The 21985-nt window shown below is 37.7% G+C and overlaps 1 protein-coding gene across 12 annotated transcripts in view; it reads right to left on the reverse strand.

Annotated features, from left to right (window-relative positions):
* Positions 1 to 8342: 8342 nt before the first annotated feature.
* Positions 8343 to 21985, reverse strand: part of PPARA (peroxisome proliferator activated receptor alpha) — a 37577-nt gene continuing 23934 nt past the window's right edge. For 8 of the 12 annotated variants that reach the window (XM_074590239.1, XM_074590189.1, XM_074590199.1 and 5 more), the window contains 5 exons: positions 19366 to 19526; positions 17828 to 17966; positions 15049 to 15251; positions 11480 to 11927; positions 8343 to 9781 (listed from right to left, as the gene is read on the reverse strand). In XM_074590239.1, the coding sequence (XP_074446340.1) occupies positions 9534 to 9781; positions 11480 to 11927; positions 15049 to 15251; positions 17828 to 17966; positions 19366 to 19526 (1199 nt within the window). In that variant the 3' untranslated portion in view covers positions 8343 to 9533. Of the gene's footprint in view, positions 9782 to 11479; positions 11928 to 15048; positions 15252 to 17823; positions 17967 to 19365; positions 19527 to 21985 lie in introns of all 12 variants that reach the window. The other 4 variants (XM_074590269.1, XM_074590288.1, XM_074590260.1 and 1 more) reach the window with 1 other exon arrangement.

Here is a 21985-nt window from a genome sequence, read left to right on the forward strand (position 1 = left end):
GTGCCCTTTAAGAAAAAGGAAGTTAACTCGTTTATTCATAAATTGTTATCTTTGCCATCATGAGGTGATGGAAGAATCACTTAAAACCCTCAGAAATGACCCTACCTTTAAGTACTCGTTAAGTTGAACCAGAGGGGGAGCAAACGCAGTATTTTGAGAGAGCAGAATCTGTAACTACGGGATTTTCAATCTGGCGCAGTACAGCTCATTTATTTAGCTGGAGTACAACAGAAAAAGCCAAGTGAAGGATACCTGTGCTTCACAGTCACCTGGATACGCATATGTCTAGGTGAAGAAAAGCATACTTTCAGCAAGTAACACAAAGTGGTTCAGTAGCCCAGGGTCGTCCGATGTGGTCTGTCATCTCTGGTCCGCGCTTTAGGGCAAGAAGGCTGACCTACGTGCAGTTTGGTATTTCCTGGAATGACAAAGGGTTATTATCTGTGCCCAGCTGTTAAAACTTAGGTATTCTACATTCTCATATTCCCCTTGAACGCGGGCATTACAGTCTTTGAATCATAATTTTTTGGTGTACGTGTGATTTCGCACACCAAACGCCATCACCCCCAAACTTACCAGCCATGAAGCCTACTCTTCAAGACACACAGAACCTCTAGTTTGGTTTCATCGGGTTCCCCGAGTGCCGTCTGTGGCTCAAAATCAGGCCCTCAATGCTTCTGAGCACAGCTGAGGGAGAAATCCGACTCTTTACCCTTTGCTGTAATTTTTCTTCAGCACTCTCTTACCAGCTTAATAAATCCCCAGGTTCTTGAGGGAAACCATTTCTCTGTGACGCGTCCTCCCAACTGATTTAACTGAAGCCATGCTCATCAAAGTATAGTATGCTACACTTCACATCGAAGTGCATTCAATGCTTGTTGAATTCAATAAATGTCTCGAGCTGGTCATGATGTCAATGAGAATGGGTAGACACAGCAGGACAGCGGGTCGGCAGACAAACTGATGAAACACATACATTGCACATATATATATATATATATATATATGTACCTATGTTACACATTCCTAATCTAAAAGGTGTGTCTAACAGTTAATCAGCACTTTAAAGATGCTTCAAATACCATTTCGTCTTTAAAAGATCCTTGCAATACACACATCTTATTATGCAGTAAACATACTTAATATAATTTGTTAACAGCTATTTGATGCCAGCCCAAAAAAATCTGGGCACCAGTCCCGCCAAGGTTGCTTATCCACTCTTGTTCACCACTAAAATCAGCGTGATTACTCCCCGGTATAAAGTTAAGCAGCTAAGCGTTTTCTGAAGCAGGGGTCTGTATACCAAATTAAGGCAAATCAGGCTAAGTTCTTAACTACAGTAGAGCAGCACAAAACACCCGTTCATGCCCCTGGTATGGTCGCGGAAGGAGCATTCCCAGGTCCTGATCCTGCCAAGGTTTGCCCAAGCCCCAGGCTGGGGTGGTAAGTGGTTGTACAAGAGCGCAGAACAGAACTGCTCTCGGGGACATCGAAGTTACTCGTGCGTGCACGGTCACTGGGTGAGGGACTCGGCTAAGGCTTGGCAGCTGCTCTGCATAACCTACGAGAGGCCGCCAGCGCCGAGGGGTAACAAGTACGTTTGTCTCAAAACCACGACATTACAGTGAATTACTTTCCGGGAAACAGAAGATCAGCACGAGCCATTAAATTCACTTTTAAAAATACTTTATTTATTTTTTTTTTTTTTTAAAACCATTAAGGCAAAACTGTATTTCAAATTAACTGTGTTTACATTCTATCTTAAAGGATGACTTTTTTTTTTTTCTTTTTAAAGCACATCGGTTCCTACCAGTCTCTATACAAACAGTATGAATTCAACCTCTTGTTTTTAAAGGAGACAGAAAAAAAAAAATCAGAACGTAAAAAAAGAAGAAAAATGTTTAGTTCAAGTTTTTTCATCCTAGATCAGTAGGCTGGTAACATTTGAGAATGCATCATCATATTTAGCTATACGTAATTTATACATTCACAAGTGCAAGAGACACTGTCTTTCTTATAAACCCCTGTGAGAGCGGGGCTTCCATTCTTTCTTGGAAATGACATTTGCATTGTTCTGACAGAAAGAAACTTGGCTTGAATTAGTGGTATTTTACTAGGAAACAAGCATTCCATGAGAATTAGGTTTGACTATTCCCTGCAACAAATCTCTGCTCTAAGTTCCGTATTTACTGTAGTAAAACGTACCCAAAAACCCCTAAAAACACAGGTGACTAAAAACAACGATCTGTGTGTGGGTTTTTCCTTTTTAATATTGATATCTTGATTTAATTAAACACTTGTTAGCTCTAGTGGTTAGGGTTTGGCAACATTAGCAAAAATGTGCTTTTTTGTGTCATATCAGATAACAGACAATTTAAGATGTGATAAAGGGTTTTAACATCATGATGTAATTAAAACTGTTGTGTTACATTCCTAAAGAAAATCCAGAGCGATTGTTTGTAAAAGCTGTGAAATAGCAGGAGCAATATGAAACGCAGCCCGCCCGAAAAGCTGATAAAAGAGACTTTGTCAAACAGTTAAGAGGGGTGTTCCTGTTAAAATCCGTCATATTAAAACCTGGATTAGATTTGTTATTACTAAAGAAATAACTAAAGCCATAAATGTTCTTCCACTCCTGAAACCAGAGGAAAGTATTTTTGGCTACGGAGATGGAGCCGTGGCTTCACATCAAATCACAGAATGGTTCGGGTTGGAAGGGACCTTAAAGACCATCTAGTTCCACCCCCCTGCCATGGGCAGGGACACCTCCCACTAGACCAGGCTGCTCAAAGCCCCATCCAGCCTGGCCTTGAACACTTCCAGGGATGGGGCATCCACAGCTCCTCTGGGCAACTTGTTCCAGTGCCTCACCACCCTCACAGTAAAGAATTTATTATACCCACCTATGCCACGGGATCCATTTCCCAGGGGAGAGGGATGAACGCTTTGCTCAGGAGCAGCTCCCTCCCGCTACCTGCCCAATTGCCACCAGCAGGACAACCCCAGGAGTCCGCTCAGTCACCCTCTGCTGAACTGGGCGCTGCTGGTGAGCGCCCCGGGTACCTGCCTCCACACGCACAGGGCACCACCAACAGCCCCGTTAGTAACAGGAGGGCAACAGGCGCTGTGTCTCTGCGTCTCCGTGAAGGCCTGGAGGATGTACCTGGAGGATCCGAATGTACCAGAGGTAACCAAGGGTGGATTCGAACAGCACTCTACGTGGTCACTTGCACACAAATCATCCACCAGAAGATTTGCTAACCTTCTGAGTGCCTGGTGCACGTCACAAACAGATTCCGAATGATTATACTGCACTCCTACACAGTAGGAGCAGAATGCAGTACTTGCACGTTGCCAATATTTCGGTTGGTCAGGATTTTTCCCATACCACCATTATTTTTTTCTTTCAGGTGTAAAGAATGCCATGAAACTTCTTGCATTGATCATAAGGCTGGTGTCTTCTCCCCAGTAGGGATTACTGTACCTGCGTATCCAACCTGAGAAAACATACCAAAATACTCAAACCCAACCTTAAGTACCTTATGCCCCATCTTGCAGTCCTTATTTAAGGCCCAGCCTGTAATCAGCTTAATCTCTTTCGTGCACGCAGCCTATCCCCTGGGCAGAGGCAACTCATCTGAAATTGAGGTCCTTGCAATAGGAATTCTGTTTTGAAACATCCTTGCAATGGAATCAGACAAGATTGACTAACGCAATAAAGGCGTTCAAGAAAAAAAACAAACAAACAACCCAAACCAACACCCGAAACAGCTTCAGAAGCCGAAAAATACTTTAAAAAAAAAAATCTGTAAGCACATTAGAGAACACAAAAGAGGAAATACCCTTGCCCTGGGTTGGGTTTAGTTAACAATGAATTTGTATCACATGTTTACAGTGTAAAGTGGCATATCTGCTAGTACCTCTCACAGGGATCTTTCATTGCTGCCTATGAAATTGAGAAAAAAGGTAGCTGTAGGTTACCAGAGGTTTTACAAATATGACACAAACATCTTAGTAGACAGTATACCTGTATGGTGACACCGATCAAGTGAAAATTTCAATTTGCAGCAATTTGGGGAACTAAAATTTTATCACAAATAAAGTGAGGCAAGTATAAATCACTGCTGGAACATTTGTAATGTACCACACTTGTACTAGATGCTATGTTTTGACTGCAGCAAAATAAAAGGTACACTTTTAAAAAGGCAATTCACCTTAGTTCCTACATCAAGATTCGTTAGCAGGAATGCTGTAGGCACAGATTGTCACACCTGAATCAAAGGACGCAGAATCCCTATGAACAGATTCCGAATTCATCTCTACTTAAAATCATAAAGGGAACACTCCTACAGAAAAGGCAGTAATGGCATTTCAACATTTTGTTTTGCACTGCCAAATTATATATTTTAAAATAAATCTTTAAAAACTGCAGATTAACCTCAGTGCAGGCAGCGGGAAATAATCCTGAATACACATTGTTATTCCTAGGAAGCCACAAGTCAGTTCCTCAGGAAATATCAGAGTACCACGAGAATGTATCTCTTTTTAGCTCTCTGTTCAGACTTTTAAGGAAAACCTAACTACCATGCTGTAAAGCAAAGAAGAACTTACTTAGTTCTATAAACCATCTTTCATGTTGGGAGAATTTGAGTTAAAACGTTAGAAATATTAACTTGATTTTGGGATTACAGCTCTTCCTCACCTAGACTTACTTTTATTAAAATGAAATAAAAGGAAGTCTATGTTCTCTGTGAAAATATATTTTAAAATTGTGTTACAATTGTCAATACCAAACACTGAGAAGTTGCAGAATTTGTGATACTTCTTCACAAATGATACAATAATAAAGGCCAGACAGGAATAAATAGCAGTTTGTCTTTGACTTCAGGCCCATCATCCTTACCCCATAAAAGTAAATCTTTCCACACTGTACAAAAGGGTTCACAAGATAAAGTATGAAACAAATATTTAAATTAAATAATTTACATATTTTTCTTAAAGCACCTCTGTAATATAATTTAGTGAAAGCGTATACCTTGCAATTATATTCTTGTATTTTACAAATTGAAACATGAAGAAATGGTATTACATTAAATTAAAAAAAAAATAATCCCACAATACATAACAATATCCATAATCTTAGATCAAACCCCCATATAATTTAAATCTCTAGTAAAAGAAGGATAATAAAGCTGATTACACCCAGATAAAAAAAATTATATGCAACTGATTATCAAGAAAGCACTTGAGAGAGGAGCGAGCACCAGATACCACACTACACCTTACATTTCAACATTTCCTAAAAGATTAAGGTTTTCAGGGAAGGACCGTCATTTGTAAGACCTTATGCTCGAGCAATATCCCAAGAGCTGCAGATGCATTTGTTAAATGCAGTTGCAGATTTTCAACTAAGTTAACGGGGATGCTTTTACGGAGAGACAGAGCTGAAATTGTTTCTCTTCAGACACAGTACAGGCAGCTACAGGGTAATCTTCTCCCACTGCTTTGTCTGAGATGGTGCAGGAGTCGTCCTGGCTTTCCGTTAGACATCGGGAGGAAATTCAAATTTAACAGTATGTGACCCAGCTCTCGTGATGAATAAATCTCCCCAAGTTTTAGCAGTTTGAATAAACAAACAAATGTTTAGATGCTTATTATAAGCTCTTTGATTTGCAAACTTGTGCTAGCTCTCTCATGAGAACAGACTTAGTGCAACTGCTGGTATTTCCTAAATCTGTGCGGGCCAGAAATAATGCAAAAATACGCTCTTTGGCAACACTTTGGCTTTCTAGCAGCTGGCTAGAACCAATGCACAAGGGCACATGGAAATGGCAGTTAAATTAAAAAAAAGATTTCTTTAAACGCAAAGAAAGATTCAATTTCTGTAAGTGAAAGACATTCCTATGTATTGTCTGTCAGTTTGTGTTTCGAATAAAAGTGGGACTCTGAAATTTAAAAAGGTTAAAAAGTAACTGATTTTTTTAAAATGGCAATTGTGTGCTGTTACACTGAAGACAGTACACCTTTAAAGAAAATATTTAAGAAGGAGATAAAAGTGAACATCAGTTTTCCCTAATGTTTGACACAAAACCTTCCTTTTTTTTTTTTCCTCCATTCTTCTCCTTTATCAAAGTACCTAGGGCACCCCAATAAATAAATTAAAAAGCCCCAAACAACCCTCAAAAATAAGTAAGCTGCAGGTTTGTTGAAAATTTAAGTCATACCGGTGTTTCCTAGGAGTTTTCTCTATCCCTCTGTTGTCTCTTGTCTTAAGCTGTTTGTGGGTACCTGGTTGCCAACCAAAGTTATTCAGCACTATGATAGTAAAATAAGTTATGTTGACAAGAATCAGTTCAAAACTATACCTGACAAGCCAGTACATATTTAATGATTTTTTTAATCCTAAAATCTGATCACTTTATTTCCCTCCATGGAAGGGGTATTTTAAAATATTAGATGATCTGTACAAGGTGGAGATGCTGAAGGCTCCTCAGTAATATTTCTCAAACTAGTTCAGATTGCAAACTTAAAAAAGACCAAACCCCTAACACAAACTGAGTCATTTTGAAATCTAATCGGCAAAAGCCTGCTGTAGTCATCTACTGAAGTAGCTGAAGTACTTCGCTAAAAGCGTACTGTAGAAATTAAAAACGTCTTTTGCCCATTAGCACTCCGGAAGTGAGTTCTCTGCCCTGTGTCATTCTTTGACGAGACTGTGGGCACGTGTACGGTGCAGCAGTGGAATCGATCCAGAATTTTAGGCTATGTTAACATCTTGTTCCTATTTCTGTAATTCAGAGATGCGTTCTTTCCATTTATTTTTTTTTTTCCCTCATTAAAGGTCCGCAATTTAATTTAAAACAGAAATCAAAACCTTCATGTCTAAGGAACTAGTAAAAAAAAATGCGGGTTTTCAAATAACGAAACAAAATGGATCGGGAACAGGAAAAATGCAAATTCCACACTTTCCTAAAGTTGATAATAGGAATCTGTTAAAAGCAGCTGCTAATATAGCTAAACATGATGCCTTCCACTGATTAATGCTGTTTTCATTTCTTTACAGTTTTGCCGAGAATTTAAGTATTTTTCATTAGATTTTCCATGGTCTTTTTTTAAAGTTTCAGTAAAGTGTTTTAACCACTTTTGAGAACAAGAACAGGAAAAATACTTTTTTGTCCACACTGACTGTGCCTGATTGTCCTGAGAAACTTCAGTACATCCAAACTATGGAACACAACTCTGAAATTTGCCCTTTGCATAAATCTGAGATTGGGGGGGGGGGGGGGGGGCGGAACCAAATGAGAAAGCAACTTTTAGAAGATCAAACAGTTGGCTATTAGCGTTTCAGTATGCCATCACAGAATGGCTGATATTTTGACAAATTTTTTGGAGTGAGCCTATCAATTATTTCAACGCTAAATGTCTTATGCAGTTCCTTCGTGAAACATGGCTGACTTGAAGAAGAAAGCAGCGTCCTTGCTAAAAATCCTCATGTTGTGTCTGGGGGCATACTAGGTAGTGCTGTAAGACACGAAAGACAACCTATTTCTCATCTGCTGTTTCCTGGTGAGGCCAATAATCTCTTAATGAAGTGTTAGAAGTGGCTGCAATGTGTGGCCTATTCTTCCTGTTGCTGACTGGTGACAGGGAAGGGGAGCGAGCTTTGTGCACATGCATTTATTGTTTCTATCCTGCCTCAGCTGGTCACCAAATGTGAGGCCCGTGCTTCAATATCTTACACTAAATATATCCGACACTAAAACCTCTGCTAATGACCCTCGCCTGGATAAATACCAAATTGCTTTTAAACCTGTAATTTCTCCGCTGTCTAGCCACGCCAGCGGGCCAGTAAAGAAACAAACGTTGTGACTAAAATAAGAATCACAGTGTGATGTTCTCACTTTATCGATCTTACTGAATTCTTGCAGTGAAGGTTTAAGATTCTGAAGTCTTCAAACGTGCTGCAACAAAACAAGTACAAAGTGTCCTCCTGTGCCACCGAAAGCTTAACTATTGTGAAAATGCTAAGATTGGCTCCTGAGATCTGTGCGTTATGAAACAAATAGTAAAATAAGGAAATAATAACGTGAATTTACCATATTAAAAAAAAAAAAAAAACACAATCGAAAAGAAAGAAACAGCACAAAGTTTTGCATGCAACTAGCACGTCTGTGTAGTACTCTGATAAAAGATCCTGTAAAATGGCAAAGTCAACCAGTTTTGTTATGGCTTATTTTGCATCAGTAGTAAGTACTACTGTAAAATCAGAGCTTGCTCTCAGGAACACGATAAACTTTCAACTGTGCTCTCTTTCATAATATTACACAACGGACACCTACAAATGCTGTTCTTGGTAATACTGTCACCTTATCCACTATGGCTGTGTGGACAACGACAAAATTTGGTGAAATAATCTAGCTAATATTTCTGTGGAGAAGGCCTAAAAAGGAATAGAAAGAAATATATCCCAATGGGTAACTGGAAAAAATGAAACAGTGTATTCGTCAGAAAAGTAAACAGGTCCAAACAACTCTATACCGCCAAGATACTTGTCAAGGAAGAAGGTGCCTTTCCTATACAATCATTTCTTCAGAATAAGCTCTCACTGCGCTAGAATGCTGTGCAGTTGAAATTCTTTTTTCTGGGCTAGGATCAGATTTTTCAGTCTCTCCAATGCTCTTGCTAATTCAAAATAGTACTTTTAAGGCAAAACTGCATCTTGAGCTATTACAACTTCTCCAAAAAACACATGGTATGATACATTTTTTCCTCATTGTCGTATTTCCTCAAAGCACTTTTGAAAAAAGGGTTCCATCGTTATAGCACATTTACTCTTCAAGAAACACCTGAATGGAGCATCTCTGCTGTATTTTAGATAACTCTTCAGATTTTATTTCATTTCATAAAAGAACCATCTTTTAAACACGCTAATCCTCAGGTACACCAATGTAATACTCTACGAAGCTGTACTGCAATTCATGGAATTAAAGCAGCAGCGGATCAAAGGTCTTTCAAATTTTTTAGAAGTGTATGTACAGTAATATCCAACCATTTGATACACCTAAACTGACTGCTTTAAGAAAAAGTGTTAGTTGGTTCTCAGAAATTACCGTTAGCCAAAAGTGCATAATCTTTATGATCGTGCATATACCTGGAGAGAATCTGCTGAATCTGTTACATTAATTCTAAACTGACTATGCCAAGAGGAAATACAATTTTGTTCATTTCTGTTACTTAACATTCTGATTTATTACACAAATATGTACTCCTTACCAATCTGCAAATTCCCCAATAAAAGAACCATTGTAAGACACTTCATGAGCACTACGATCAGCATTTTTCTGCAGAACTCTTTCAAAAGACGACAAAAGATCCCAAACCAAAAGAAGTGTAACACTCCAGTTACCCAGTTTTTAGATTTTTCATGCTCCTGGCTGAGTGAACAGCAGATAACTGTGCAAGTAGTTTTGCTCCCATCTGTTATTAGTATTGCTCTTGTCTTTAAATATTGTGGAAAAAAATACTAAAAATCCTTAATACATATCCCTGTAGATTTCCTGTAGTAAAGGGTGTAAATGTGCATCAGATTCAGTCTTCTTAATTATCTGAACCAGTTGGGCGTGCTCTGTGACAAGTTGTCGGAGGTCAGCCATTTTTTGGAGAAGTTTCGGGAAGAGGAAGATATCATCAGGATGGTTGGTTTGCAAGTGAAGTTTCAGTACATGCACAATGCTCTCCTGCATTTTTTCAATGTATCCTATGTTTACAAGACCAGGACGATCTGTTCTCAAAACAAACAAAAGAATAAACATCATAATTTTATAATTATTCTTTGAAGTAGGCTACTATAGATTCTGTGTTGTAGGCTCCAGTGTATATTTATGTTATACGTTGAGGCTCAAAATGAATCTTTAAAAAAAAAAAAGAAGAAGAAAAAAATAGTAGCCTTCCTTATCCCTCTAGCCAAAGTTTTGTCAATGCCCGCTGTTATTTGAGGAGACATTTCATACTACTACTTTGTAGCATGCAACCCATGCTACAAAAGTAAAAAACCCCCACCCCCAAAACTAGCATAAGCATCCAGCCTAGGAATCCAGTGCTATATTCTGTATGTCCTGATAACAGAATCCAAACAGTAAGGATTGGGAAAAAAGCATGTGGCTATTTCTAGAGGGCTCCTGAAGTTTGGTAGCAATACAGCAAGACATAAACAACAGGCTTTCACTCTAGGTTCCCATATGTATATTGCCATAGCACAAGTTATCGACAGGATGTAGAGAAACACCTATTAGGGACGTTTTACTCTTTCTAGTATATGATCTCATTTTCAACTACTTACAGTCCTGTAATACCTTCACTTTCCAAATCAAACTTTCTCTGTAAGAAGTCTGGGACAACAGACTAAACATGCTTCTTGAAACTTTAAGCTAGTTCCAAGGAGAAGAATAGAGGGGGAAAAAAAACCCAACCCAACCCCAAAACATTTTGCCTGCAAAGAACTCTTGTGACATTTGAAAATGTCAAAAAACCAATGTATTGTGCAAAAGTAATTCAAGATTTGATGGGAACTTGCTGTCTAAACTAGCACCTGAAGCTTTTGAAAGGCTACAGATTGTGTCTCTCTTCCTATGTTCCATCCTCAGGAGTTACAAGAAGTGAAACATCCTCAGAGTTTGGCAGAAAGCAAAAAAAAGAAGGAGGGAGCAGTTGTTGGAACTTTCTTGATCTTTTATTTCCCTTTCTCAAAATGCTTATGGATAGTTTTGAATTTAACCTTAAATATGAACGTCCTTACTTTCTGGAGGATTATAAATTATTACTACATTTGTGTTCCTTCACTTACAAAGAGTTCAAACAAAGGCATTTTAAAAAAACCCACATAATTCCAAACCCCATATTCTTAGACACCATGAAATAATTTTAAAAAAAGACCATCAGCTAATTTTTTTTTTTTAATTAGCTAAGTAAGCTGTTTGTTTAAAACAGCCTGTGATATTGAAATCAGAACACAGGAAGTGCATCAGAGTTTTGCACTTGTGCAGAACTCATTACATGATGCAATCAGCAAGTGTCAACGACGAGCAAAGCTATAATCTGCACCTGCCTCCAGTCTCATCACACAGATACAAATACTGCCTCCAACCCAGCCTTACACATAAAAAGAAATAATCCTCCAAACCCCAAACAAAACAACCACCGACACTCTTCTTTTAAAAACAGAGAGTAACCAGAACCCTCTCTAAGCGAGGGTAAACAGTAATTCCAAGCAGGTCCACAATTCTGCAAAGGAAAACACAGGATCAAGGCAGTTAACAGATACACAGTATCTTCCATGAAACATACTAAAAGGGAATATGACATTGTTGGTGGTAGAATTGAATCGTCAAGAAGTATATAAGCTTTTTTCATTAAAATTATTTATTCACATGAAGAAAATTTTAAAATTTATTACTTTAAAGAACAAATATATAATGCTTACCTCCACAGCAAATGATGGCAGCAACAAAAAGGGATATATCACTGTCATCCAATTCTAGTGCATTAAATTTCATTGCAAAATCAAATTTTGGCTCCATTATATCACAGAATGGCTTTCTCAGGCTTTTCAGGAACTCCCGGGTTATAAAACCATTTCCATAGGCTACCAGCATCCCATCCTTGTTCATCACGGATGCTAACATGGCAAATATGGCTTCATGAACTCCATATTTTAACAGCGTCACTTGATCATTCAAGTCAAGACTGGAGAAGCCAGGGATAGATTTGGCAAATTCAGTAAGTTCTGTGACAGTCTCTACAGACGTACACTGGCAGCAGTGGAAGATTCGAACTTCCGCTTCCTTGTTCTGAATTCCATTGGCTACCAATTTTGCCACGAGGGTCTTCTCTGCCATACACAAGGTATCCATATCATGTATAACAAATGGCTACAGAGAAAAAATACTAATTCAGTTACAAAATAATGGATGTTAATCATTGGTTTCCTAAACAACAGGAATTTTGATAAACTTTAACTTTCACGCTAAACAGTCTTCAACTATCAATACACCTTGAGTTCTCTCATATGTCTGCATAAAGAGAAACCACGTATTACAGAACTACAAACAGCAATTTCTAAGAACAAGCCTGCTTTACAAACAACAGTAGTAAAATCTAAATATGTATGACATATCTTTAATCCAGTTTTATGTAGTAGTTATAGCGAAGATCCAGAAGCACTGTGCTCAGTATGCATATATCCATCTCCAAGCAAGTCCCAGAAGGTTCACAAAAGACTTGTATTACCTTCTCCAGAAGTCCAGGTTATTCTGCCTACACTCCTATCGATTCCTAAACTAACTACACTTGATGCACATCATGAAGCTTTCCTGAAGTATCCTAGGGGGAATACAGACAGTCATTTAAATATAGGACAGCAGATTTGCACAAGAATGTGAACCCTGTACTACTCTTGTGTTTTACTATCAGATTTTCACAGACTGTGTCCCAGCTGATCTACCTGAGAAATTCAGCTGATCTTTCTAGCTACAGTTAATGTTAAGTCATCTCTAAACCCAGAATCCCACTAGAACCTCAGACAACATAAAATTCAGTCTTGATCATGGTCTTTTCCATAACCCGCTTAATTTAAAAAGGTACATGCATTACAGCGTGACGAGACAGTGTCTTAAAACATCATATAAAAAAAGCACTCAGACTTTCTTAAGAACAGTCAGAACTTAAAAATAATTTGATACATATCTGAAGAGCAGTAATCAAAACAGAGGAAAATTCACTAAAGGAAAACAACAAAGCCCAATGCTTCCCAGCCTATCAAAGTCATGGCAATTGACCTTGCTGTATAAATCTAGTTCCATAAATGCTAAGCAAAGCAGCTTGCCTGTGCTGTTTTGCTCATCTCAGATTATATATGATGAGGAACACTTGGTGTTCTGTTAGAAACTCATACAGTTCTCTCATTTCACTTAGAAAACTGTCGGACATGCTCGTTTCCCCACAGTTTTCCACTTTTTAAATGTTTATGGCAACTAGACATCCCATCTCACTTCAGTACGTAGAGTTATACCGAACAGAACTTCCTACGTGCACGTCGATATGAGCGGAAAATGGCAAAGCAATAGACCCACCACATTTCTAAACCCCTTAAAAGAAGTAGGCTGTCTTGTAATCTTTCTGGAATTTATCGTCATTTCACTATGCAGAAAACAAGCATGGCCAAGGACCATTTAAATTTAAAAATGATACCTTGTCACCACAAAAAATGCTAGTTCATGTAGAAATGAGTTAGAGTGGTGCCAAGAATTAGGATTCACTGAAATCAGCTGTTAATGCATTGTTCAGGAACAGGTGGATTACCAACAACATTACCTCATTTTTTTTCTGTTAAAAAGTCAAAAGAAAATTAAAATGTCCATTTTCCCAAGAGATGAGGAAATAGATTAAAAATCCTCTTTTCTTTCCTGCATTTTGAAGAATGAGGAAGCAGCCTGTTTATCATACACTAGGTCTAATTCCTCCTTAATTTTTACTTGTAAATTCACCGAGATGTGCAAGCCACTACTGCTCTGTCAATTGGATGGCTGTAATCTGAGAGCCTTGATCACATAAATGTGAACACAAAAATTAGGATGCAGTGATCTAGAATCCTCACATGTCCAATATATATTATAACTTATGATTTTGACATGCGGTAACAAGCTTGAAAGGACTTTATGCAGATACCTACTTGGTAAGGTGTTAAAACATGGTATTTACTGTAGGCTTATGTCAGCTTGTACCCCTAAAAATGCTTAAGCCTGTGCTTAATTTGAAGCATCTCTTTAATCCAGTGAAAGAGACTGGGATTATTCATATGCTTCTCTTTTAATGTAGAAGCCTGTATGCTTGGCTAGACTAGACTATAATAGCCCAAATTCCAAAATTCAGAAGACAGCTTGCTTTACAGTTTTTATAACACTTATCCCCATCGTTATATGGTTTTTATTATGGCATATATAAAAACTCTTCCCTGCAAATTTTTACTGATATTAAGTATCTTATTTTACCAACAGTTTTATCTTCTACATATAATTAACATAAGTCACAACAGAATTTAAAAAAATATGCATAAAGTGAAATAAGTCAGTCCTTATAATGGTTATACTATCTCATGTACTACAAAGCAAAAAGCAGCTGACAGCATTAGACAGCCCAGCTTTTCATTGTCTAATGATGTTTTTCTTACCATACTCAATCATTTTTAGGAAAATTGTTCCCAATTCTCAAAACAGTATGGCTCAGAGTTAAATCTCAAAGATGTTGTGCAACTAGGAAATATTACACAATACATATTAACTAGTATGACCTAAGTACCGTAAGTAAAAATTCTTAGAGAACATTCACTATTTGGTGTAAGACCTTCACTAAGTTATCCTGAAAGAAAAGTGACCTCTACAGCACATGTGTCCTCACAACCTTGCTTGCTTCTCCCTTTCAAAGTAGCCATACAGTAAAGACCACAAAGGCTGGGTGAGGAAATGGCCAGAACTGTAAACAAAGAATTACAAACTCAATTGTTCTTTCCCCCTCTGCCATGAATATTGTTGTGATTAAAACAAAAGTCATACAGAGCTCCTGTACACCATAGAAAGGAACAGTATTTATCCTGGAGCTTGTGGCAAAAAACCCCATTGTAACTTTTTTTTTTTTCACTTTCATAATAGGAAATTAATTTTGAACCATTTTCCCCACTCCTACCAAGAAGTATTTACATTCAGATATCACTTTTTTTTTTTCTTAAGAACTAATTTTCTTTCCCTTGTGTGTACTATAATATAAGGTTATAAGCTTCCATTTACAAGTTAATCACATGATTTTCCTAAAGCTTCCTATTATTCTGATAGTGACTAGAAGAAACCATATTTACTACAGGTATTGTTTTTGCATATTTCATGCCTATATTAGCATGATATTTATTTTCTAACAGATTTGCTTAAGAGTTTAACAAATTATTATAATCACCTTATGTACGTGTCAGATTTACTTTAAAGTTATAGCAAAAGTACTTACTGGATTGTTATTAGTTTTCCCTGCAAGGATGATTCTGGCTTTAACCTTGTTCATATTGAAGTTTTTCAGGTAAGCATCATGAATTCTTTTGGCAAGTGATTTAAGATCTGCCATTTCTGAATCTTCGACATAATTTTCACCTGTTAGAATTTCTGCTTTCAACTTGGCTTTCTCAGACCTTGGCATTCGTCCAAAACGTATTGCTGATGGGAAGATATAATTGTAAAACAAATGTAAGTTAAATAAAAACCTATGCCTTTTACTGTTGCCAATTAGATAAGTAAGACTTTCTGACTAGAAAAACTGAGGTAGAGGTAGTATCTTTATTATGATAAATTCAAGAGTGAAAAAATCTCATCCTTTCCAACATAATCAGTGACTAATTATATGCCAATATGCTAAACTGAAGGTAATCAGATGTTTCAGAACACAAACTGGTATCTGCAGTGAGCTAGAATGCATGCCTTTTTCCTTCTACGTTACCTAAGTAGCTGTATTCTGTTCTCATCTTATTATGTTCTACAACTCCCAACATGAAACTCAAAGTCCACCTTGGGAATTCTAAAAAAAATGAGTAAACTCATGTCAGGAGCTTGGCAGAGAACACACACGCTGGCTGGAGAGCTGCCTGGGGAGTTACTCTGCAGGAAACACTGCAACAGAGTTGGGCCCAAATCCCATTGCTGATTCTGAACCTGCTGGGGCATTTAGTTCTCTAAGCACTGAATGTTCAGTTCAACATTATCTGTACTGTCTAGGGAGAACAAAACAGCACAGAGACCTGGATTTATGCTCAAAGTCAACAAAACCTCCTCCTAGACCCAGCATTTTATGTGTCTTTTTTTCAATAAATTAGACCTTCGAGACTGGAGAGGATGAGAACAGAGTTTGAGTATCCAGTCTAGTCATTAGGATATTCTTTGGAGAGGCAGGAGACACGAGTTTGAAACACCACTAGGTATGGAGGTCTCCCAGTTCTTGGGCAAGTTGTCCTGCCATTTAGCAATAAAATAGGCATGTCCACATGCTTCTTAGCTTCAGTTTAAAACGAAACCAGTCCCATTTTAAAAGGGCCTTTACGCTCTGATGCTGTGCAAGCTTTTAAGGTTGCTAATACAGCTGGTTACTCTTACCGCATTTCAGCGATGTCCTCTCACCTCCAGTGAGAGGACAGAATCTCACTGCTTAGACTGAGCAATTCAGAGCATGTGCAGAATTAGCCCTTCAACATGCGGAAGGAATTTTCTTATGACATAAGGAGGTGTCTCATGACATAAGGAGGTCACTCTAGACATGACATGAAATACACTTTTGGACTTCAGCGGAAGTCCAAGATGGAACGCCTGTTCAGAATCTGGCCATGGGTCTATTGGAAAAGTGGAAGAATATTTGCTCTAAACCAAAACTTACAGTTTTAAGGTTATGGCTGTAAATCTAGTTCTAGCTCTTTTCCTGAGAAGTTATTGCCTGCAAGTTAGCAGCCATCTCCTTCCCCCACTGCCTCCCATGTGTTTGCTGCAGTAAAACTGCTACTCCTTTCAGCTTGAGCACAGGTGACCACAGTGTTTTAGTAAGAAGAAACAGCTTCAACTGAATGTTAATTCCTGCCAACCAGCATAGCTTCCTGCTCAACTCCCGCTCCTGAGATGTTACTTTGTTGGCTGGCACACTCTTCCTAAGTCTGCTGCTTCATGAAGTTTATCACCATTCTTGCAGAGACTATCAACTGTCTCGCAATGGACCTTAATCTCAGCCAAGGCTCGCCACAAGGGAGCCAGACTTCCCCAGAACCAGAAAGTCAACCCTTCAAACATCTCTTGCTAGAACTCTAGACTACAATGCCATAGGCAGCTTCCCCAACCACGTCCCCACCCAAGCTATCTTGTCTGCATAGTTTCCTTCGGAAATTCTTCTCCTAACCCACAGCTTTTCACCTAGCCCAGCATTTTCACCTACTTTTCACCGACTCCCAAATTGCACCTGCTCCCGAGTTCAGCCTTGACACCATCAGACCTACACAGGGAAAGCAAACTGCTGTCATCTGGCCAACCAAAATGTGCTTTCTCATGGCTTGGCTTCTCCCTCTTTACCAAAGTTTCTTAGCAAGCTACATACTATGCATAAAACTGCCCTGTGGGTTGAAATTGGCCTGTAAGCCACAGGTGTACCAGCCTTATCTTAAATCATTAATATAAACAATAACATAATTTTTAAAGTGGATATCTAAATGCTCTGAATTTTTACCATTCTGTTTAACAAGCAACCTACTAGATTCCTGTTCCACAGTCAGCACAGATGTTTGCCCTCCCCCCACACTCCCTGAACCATCTGCACAAGAGCTGTTGCACTGTAACCTGAAAAATAATGAAGTCTGGTTTCCTACAGATTTCTGTCCTACGTCACTTTCCCCACAATAAGCTAGTTGTTCTCCTCCTACTCCTTTACAATGCCCTTCATCAGAATTCTTCCAGTATTGAAACTTGTTTCAATGGGACTAATGGTGCCAAAGTTCTGGGTGAAGAAAGCAACTAAATGAACATTCATATGGACAAACAGACATCCAGCACAGTTGTGTAAAGCTCATAAAAGTACATTTGGCAGCTGCGTATCAATTACATTAACTACTCGTTAGATAAACTGGTGTCCCCCCGCCACAATCTATACTGTAAGAATCTGAGGTTTAACTCCTATGTGCAAGTTAAAAAGCTATCCAAATGCCTGCTTCTAGAAGCAGACCCTGGGCAGGAACAAGCAAATTATTAAGGGCACTCTTACCTACCATTATGTGACATTCCAACCGAAAGGCACTTTTGGAAACGACAGTATTGGCACTTATTACGATTTTTTTTCTGAATTTTGCAGTTGCGATCACATTTATCATAGATGAGTTTTAATCGAATTGTTCTTCTAAAAAAACCCTATAAAAAGGTTGAGAAAACAGTATGTAACGTTAAAGAATGTTGATTACTAAACTTCAATCATATAGGGTTTTTTTTTCTTTTATTGTTTATTGATGTCACTACCAAAACACTATGCAAAGTATAACCTGTCTAAAGGTAAGAATCTCCTGCACTACCCAGTGAAGTCGTGTGCATGAAAGCACATACAGAATAGGAAACATGAAAGGAGGGAGTAGCTCTCAGTCCTCTTTCTTGGGAGAAGACCAAGAGTCCAGAGTACCTGAGTAGATTTGCTCTTAAGGATTAAGTAAAACAGTCACACACTGCTTTTGTATGCGTTCTCTCAGCGTCCTTCCTCAGAAACAACTTTCATCTTTCATATGCGTAAGTCACACAAACACACAGATTTAACACATCTTTTCTTCATGCAGCAGATGTGAGGGGTATGAAAATACAGCACAGTGTATAGAAAAAGCCAAAGACACAAAAATTAGCATTACAGAAAAGCCTGTAACAACAGATCTTACCGTGATGTCTTGATACTGCAATGTAATGCTGTATCATACTACGAAATCATAGGGTTAGCAACATTTTTTAGAGACATTGCAACATTTTCCTTCATGCAACATAATAACATGTCATTTAGACTGTGGGACACATTGGACTACGAACTGGCTCCCCATCTCTAATAGACATTCTAGCATTACTCTGTAAGATTTATATTTGAGTTATCATCTTCTGACATTGAGTATGAGAGAAAAATGTACACATACACAATTATTTCTCTCACCTTACATTATCATTTAGGAAAAAAAAAATAAAAAAAAAGGAAAACTAAAACATTAGGAGGAAAAAGGAAAGAATCTTCTAATTCCTGGGCCATAGCATCCCAAAAATTATACATGAATGATAACATTAATTTGCCCCAGAGACGTGCACTGGCCCCAAAACTACAAGAGGTGCAATACTAAGTGATTCAGGCAGAATGTGGTGGAGATGAGAAATTCAGGATTTGTTACTGGTACAATGGAAACGTAGCAAACTCACGTGCTTCTCACAGCCATACTCCCAACACAAATAAAACACTAGTGGAGCAAGTAGGCTTTGACTTTTAGTCACAGTTTAGTGTTTTAAGTTGTTTTAGTGTTTAACTAACTATATCCAGAAAAGCAGCATTAAAATTATCATTGCTAATTGCCCCTGCTTGATGAAGGTCTGGTATTGAGTTATGGTATCCAGTTATGCTACCTGAACAATTTATTTCAGAAAAAAGATCACAGATCGGTTTATTATTTAAATAAATGTTTAATTAATATAATTCTAGCCATTACAATTATGTAACAAATGTTTATCTTCATATAACCCTGTAAATAAAGCAACATGATTTAGGTTCTTAAAAAGAAAATTACAACTGTACCTTACAACCTTCACAAGCATGTACTCCGTAATGGTAGCCTGAGGCTTTATCCCCACAAATTCTACATTCAATGTTTAATGCTCCACTGGGTGATTCATCTATGCTACCTGGAGCTGTGGCAAAATTAATGGATGAAGGACTGGATGCTGGTGAAAGGGTGTCTAAAAGAAAAAGGAACACTTCATAAATACTATACTATCAAGGTTGATACCATTTCTATACTAAATCCACATTAAAATGAGCTTATTCTACAAAATAATCATGAGTTAATAGTCATTAAGTGAACTAATAATTTGGACATAAATGTTTGAAAAATAATATTTATATTAACAATGCAAACACACACAACATACAGGGTGTACCCTGCTAATTATGATGAGACATACAATGTCAACAAACAAAAAGCCTTACCAAAGCAACCCTGATAACAAGAACTAGAAGGGTGATAATGATTCTTGAGCATTCAATAAATATGCACCACACAAAACAGGAAAAAAACAAGCTCTTTTGGATTTTCCCGTATTCCATTTTTGACTTTGATTTTTTCAAATGTTTCTCAATTTGATACAAACGTGATTTTTTTCTTTTTTTATCCCATAACTTAATACAAGTAACTAAAAAGTACTGAATTAATATTTCTTTTAAATTCAGGAAATTTTCTTAACCTTAAAAATGCCTATATACTGTCTTCGCAAATAACATAAATTTGAAATTGAAAAATTCAACATGTATCTATTGCTCAAGACAAATGGTACAAAATATAAAACAGGAAAACCAAAAAAACCCCCAAACCCAAAAACACACAATGAAATAGAACCCCCCCATGACTTTAAGTGTGTATCACAATATCCATTCAACCTGTCACTTGCTCTTTCCAGAAAGATTACTAATAGCTCATCTTGCTGTTACATCTTCCATCTCTTGTGCCACAACAACATTGAGCATCAGATCTATTGCTATGGTATGAGAAGAGACACATTTCTAGCTCACCCTTAAGATACACTTAAAGTCCCCTTGACTTCTGAAGAGCTACTCATAGTTTTAAATGCTGGTCTAAACTGAGGCCTAAAAAGCAGTTAGACAACTTCTCTTTCTAAACAATTTTCTCAAAGTGAAAGCATGATCCCGTACATCAGTAGAAAGGCTGAACAGATATTAAAAGGAAGGTAACACAAATGTCTGCTTCTAAGCTAATCCAGCAATTTCTCAGATAGTTTACCTTTTGATTATAATGGGAAAAGCATTTCTGAATCGTTGTACAATGAAATAAACTCTATACATTTTACTACTAGATGAACATGTTACAGAACTAACACATTCCAACCTTAATCATTTCAATTAATATTTCCACCTTATTTGAGGAAAATATTTTCTGAGGCCAGAATTTCTTTTATCTTTCATCTCGCAACTTGCACCACAAGACTTTAGCAAATTAATGGGTGTGTCATTTTAACAGAAAGATTAAGAAACACCCATGAATGTAGGTCAGCAAGTATTATGTTGGAAAAAACCTTGGCGTAGAACTCAGAGTCTGCATTGCCAGCACTGCCAAGCCCACAGGCATCAGAGTCACCAAGAACAGCCTAAAGCCCAGGTTTTTTTTTTTTAATAGTACGACTCCCATTTCTTTTTACTTGCCTTATGGAATTTGAGACTTAAACATTTACATTTTCTATCCTCTCTACCAGTAAAACCAGAACATTTTGCAATGAGCACTGAATAATCAAATTAGAAGGTGAGAGTAGAAGCTGATCTAAATTATTGGAGGACTTGTACGCATATACGCACAAATAATTAAAAAAACCTCATGTCTCAGAAGGATTACGTTATAAGCCCATCATATAATAACTCTTCCTGTACAAGGCGAGATCTGCAACCGAAAGTGACCCAAATCATACTTCTACAAACATTCCTCTGAGCAATAGTGACAAGAGGCAGGTCTCCCTTTTCCATTCGAAATTCACATTATTCCTTTCAACCAGTTTAGCACAGAGGCACACCTCAGTAGTATTAGTGCAGTTTTTGTAAGATAAAATCGTGATCACAGCCTGGGAATCAATTTAAAGTAAGAAACCCCCAAACCACAACATAATGTAAAACAACCAGAAAGTTAATCACAAACTGCTTAAAATGGCTCTACTGCTAAAAGATTTGTAAAACCACAGTTTCAAAAGGAATACCTTACCGACATTATTGCAGTGTCCCATACCGCTTCAATTATTTACATTTTGATCTCTCAAAGCAAGCCTCTCACAAAGCTCTTTTGACTAAAGACTATGTAATGTATTAGCACCCGGAGACTGTTACTTTAACCAGGGTAGAGTCATTAGCTGAACAAAGCTACCCTTGAGAAGGGGGAGAAACCAGCATGTTCAAAACATCAGTATGCTAAAAGATACTGGAATTCTAGGTGAGCTTTTAAGGGTTAGATTCTGGCAAACATTTCACAATACTTTTCAAATTTATGTGATCTCAAGAAACTTTAAAAGATGGGGAAATCCTTTAGTGCAATATTGGGACTTCCTAAATGACTACAATACATGGTAACTTCTTTGCTAGTAATAGTGATTTTAAAAAGTTATTTTGAAAAATGCGCTGACACTAGTGATGATTTCAAACA

This window comes from Larus michahellis, chromosome 1 (assembly GCF_964199755.1).
Source record: "Larus michahellis chromosome 1, bLarMic1.1, whole genome shotgun sequence".
NCBI classification, from domain to species: Eukaryota; Metazoa; Chordata; class Aves; order Charadriiformes; family Laridae; genus Larus; species Larus michahellis.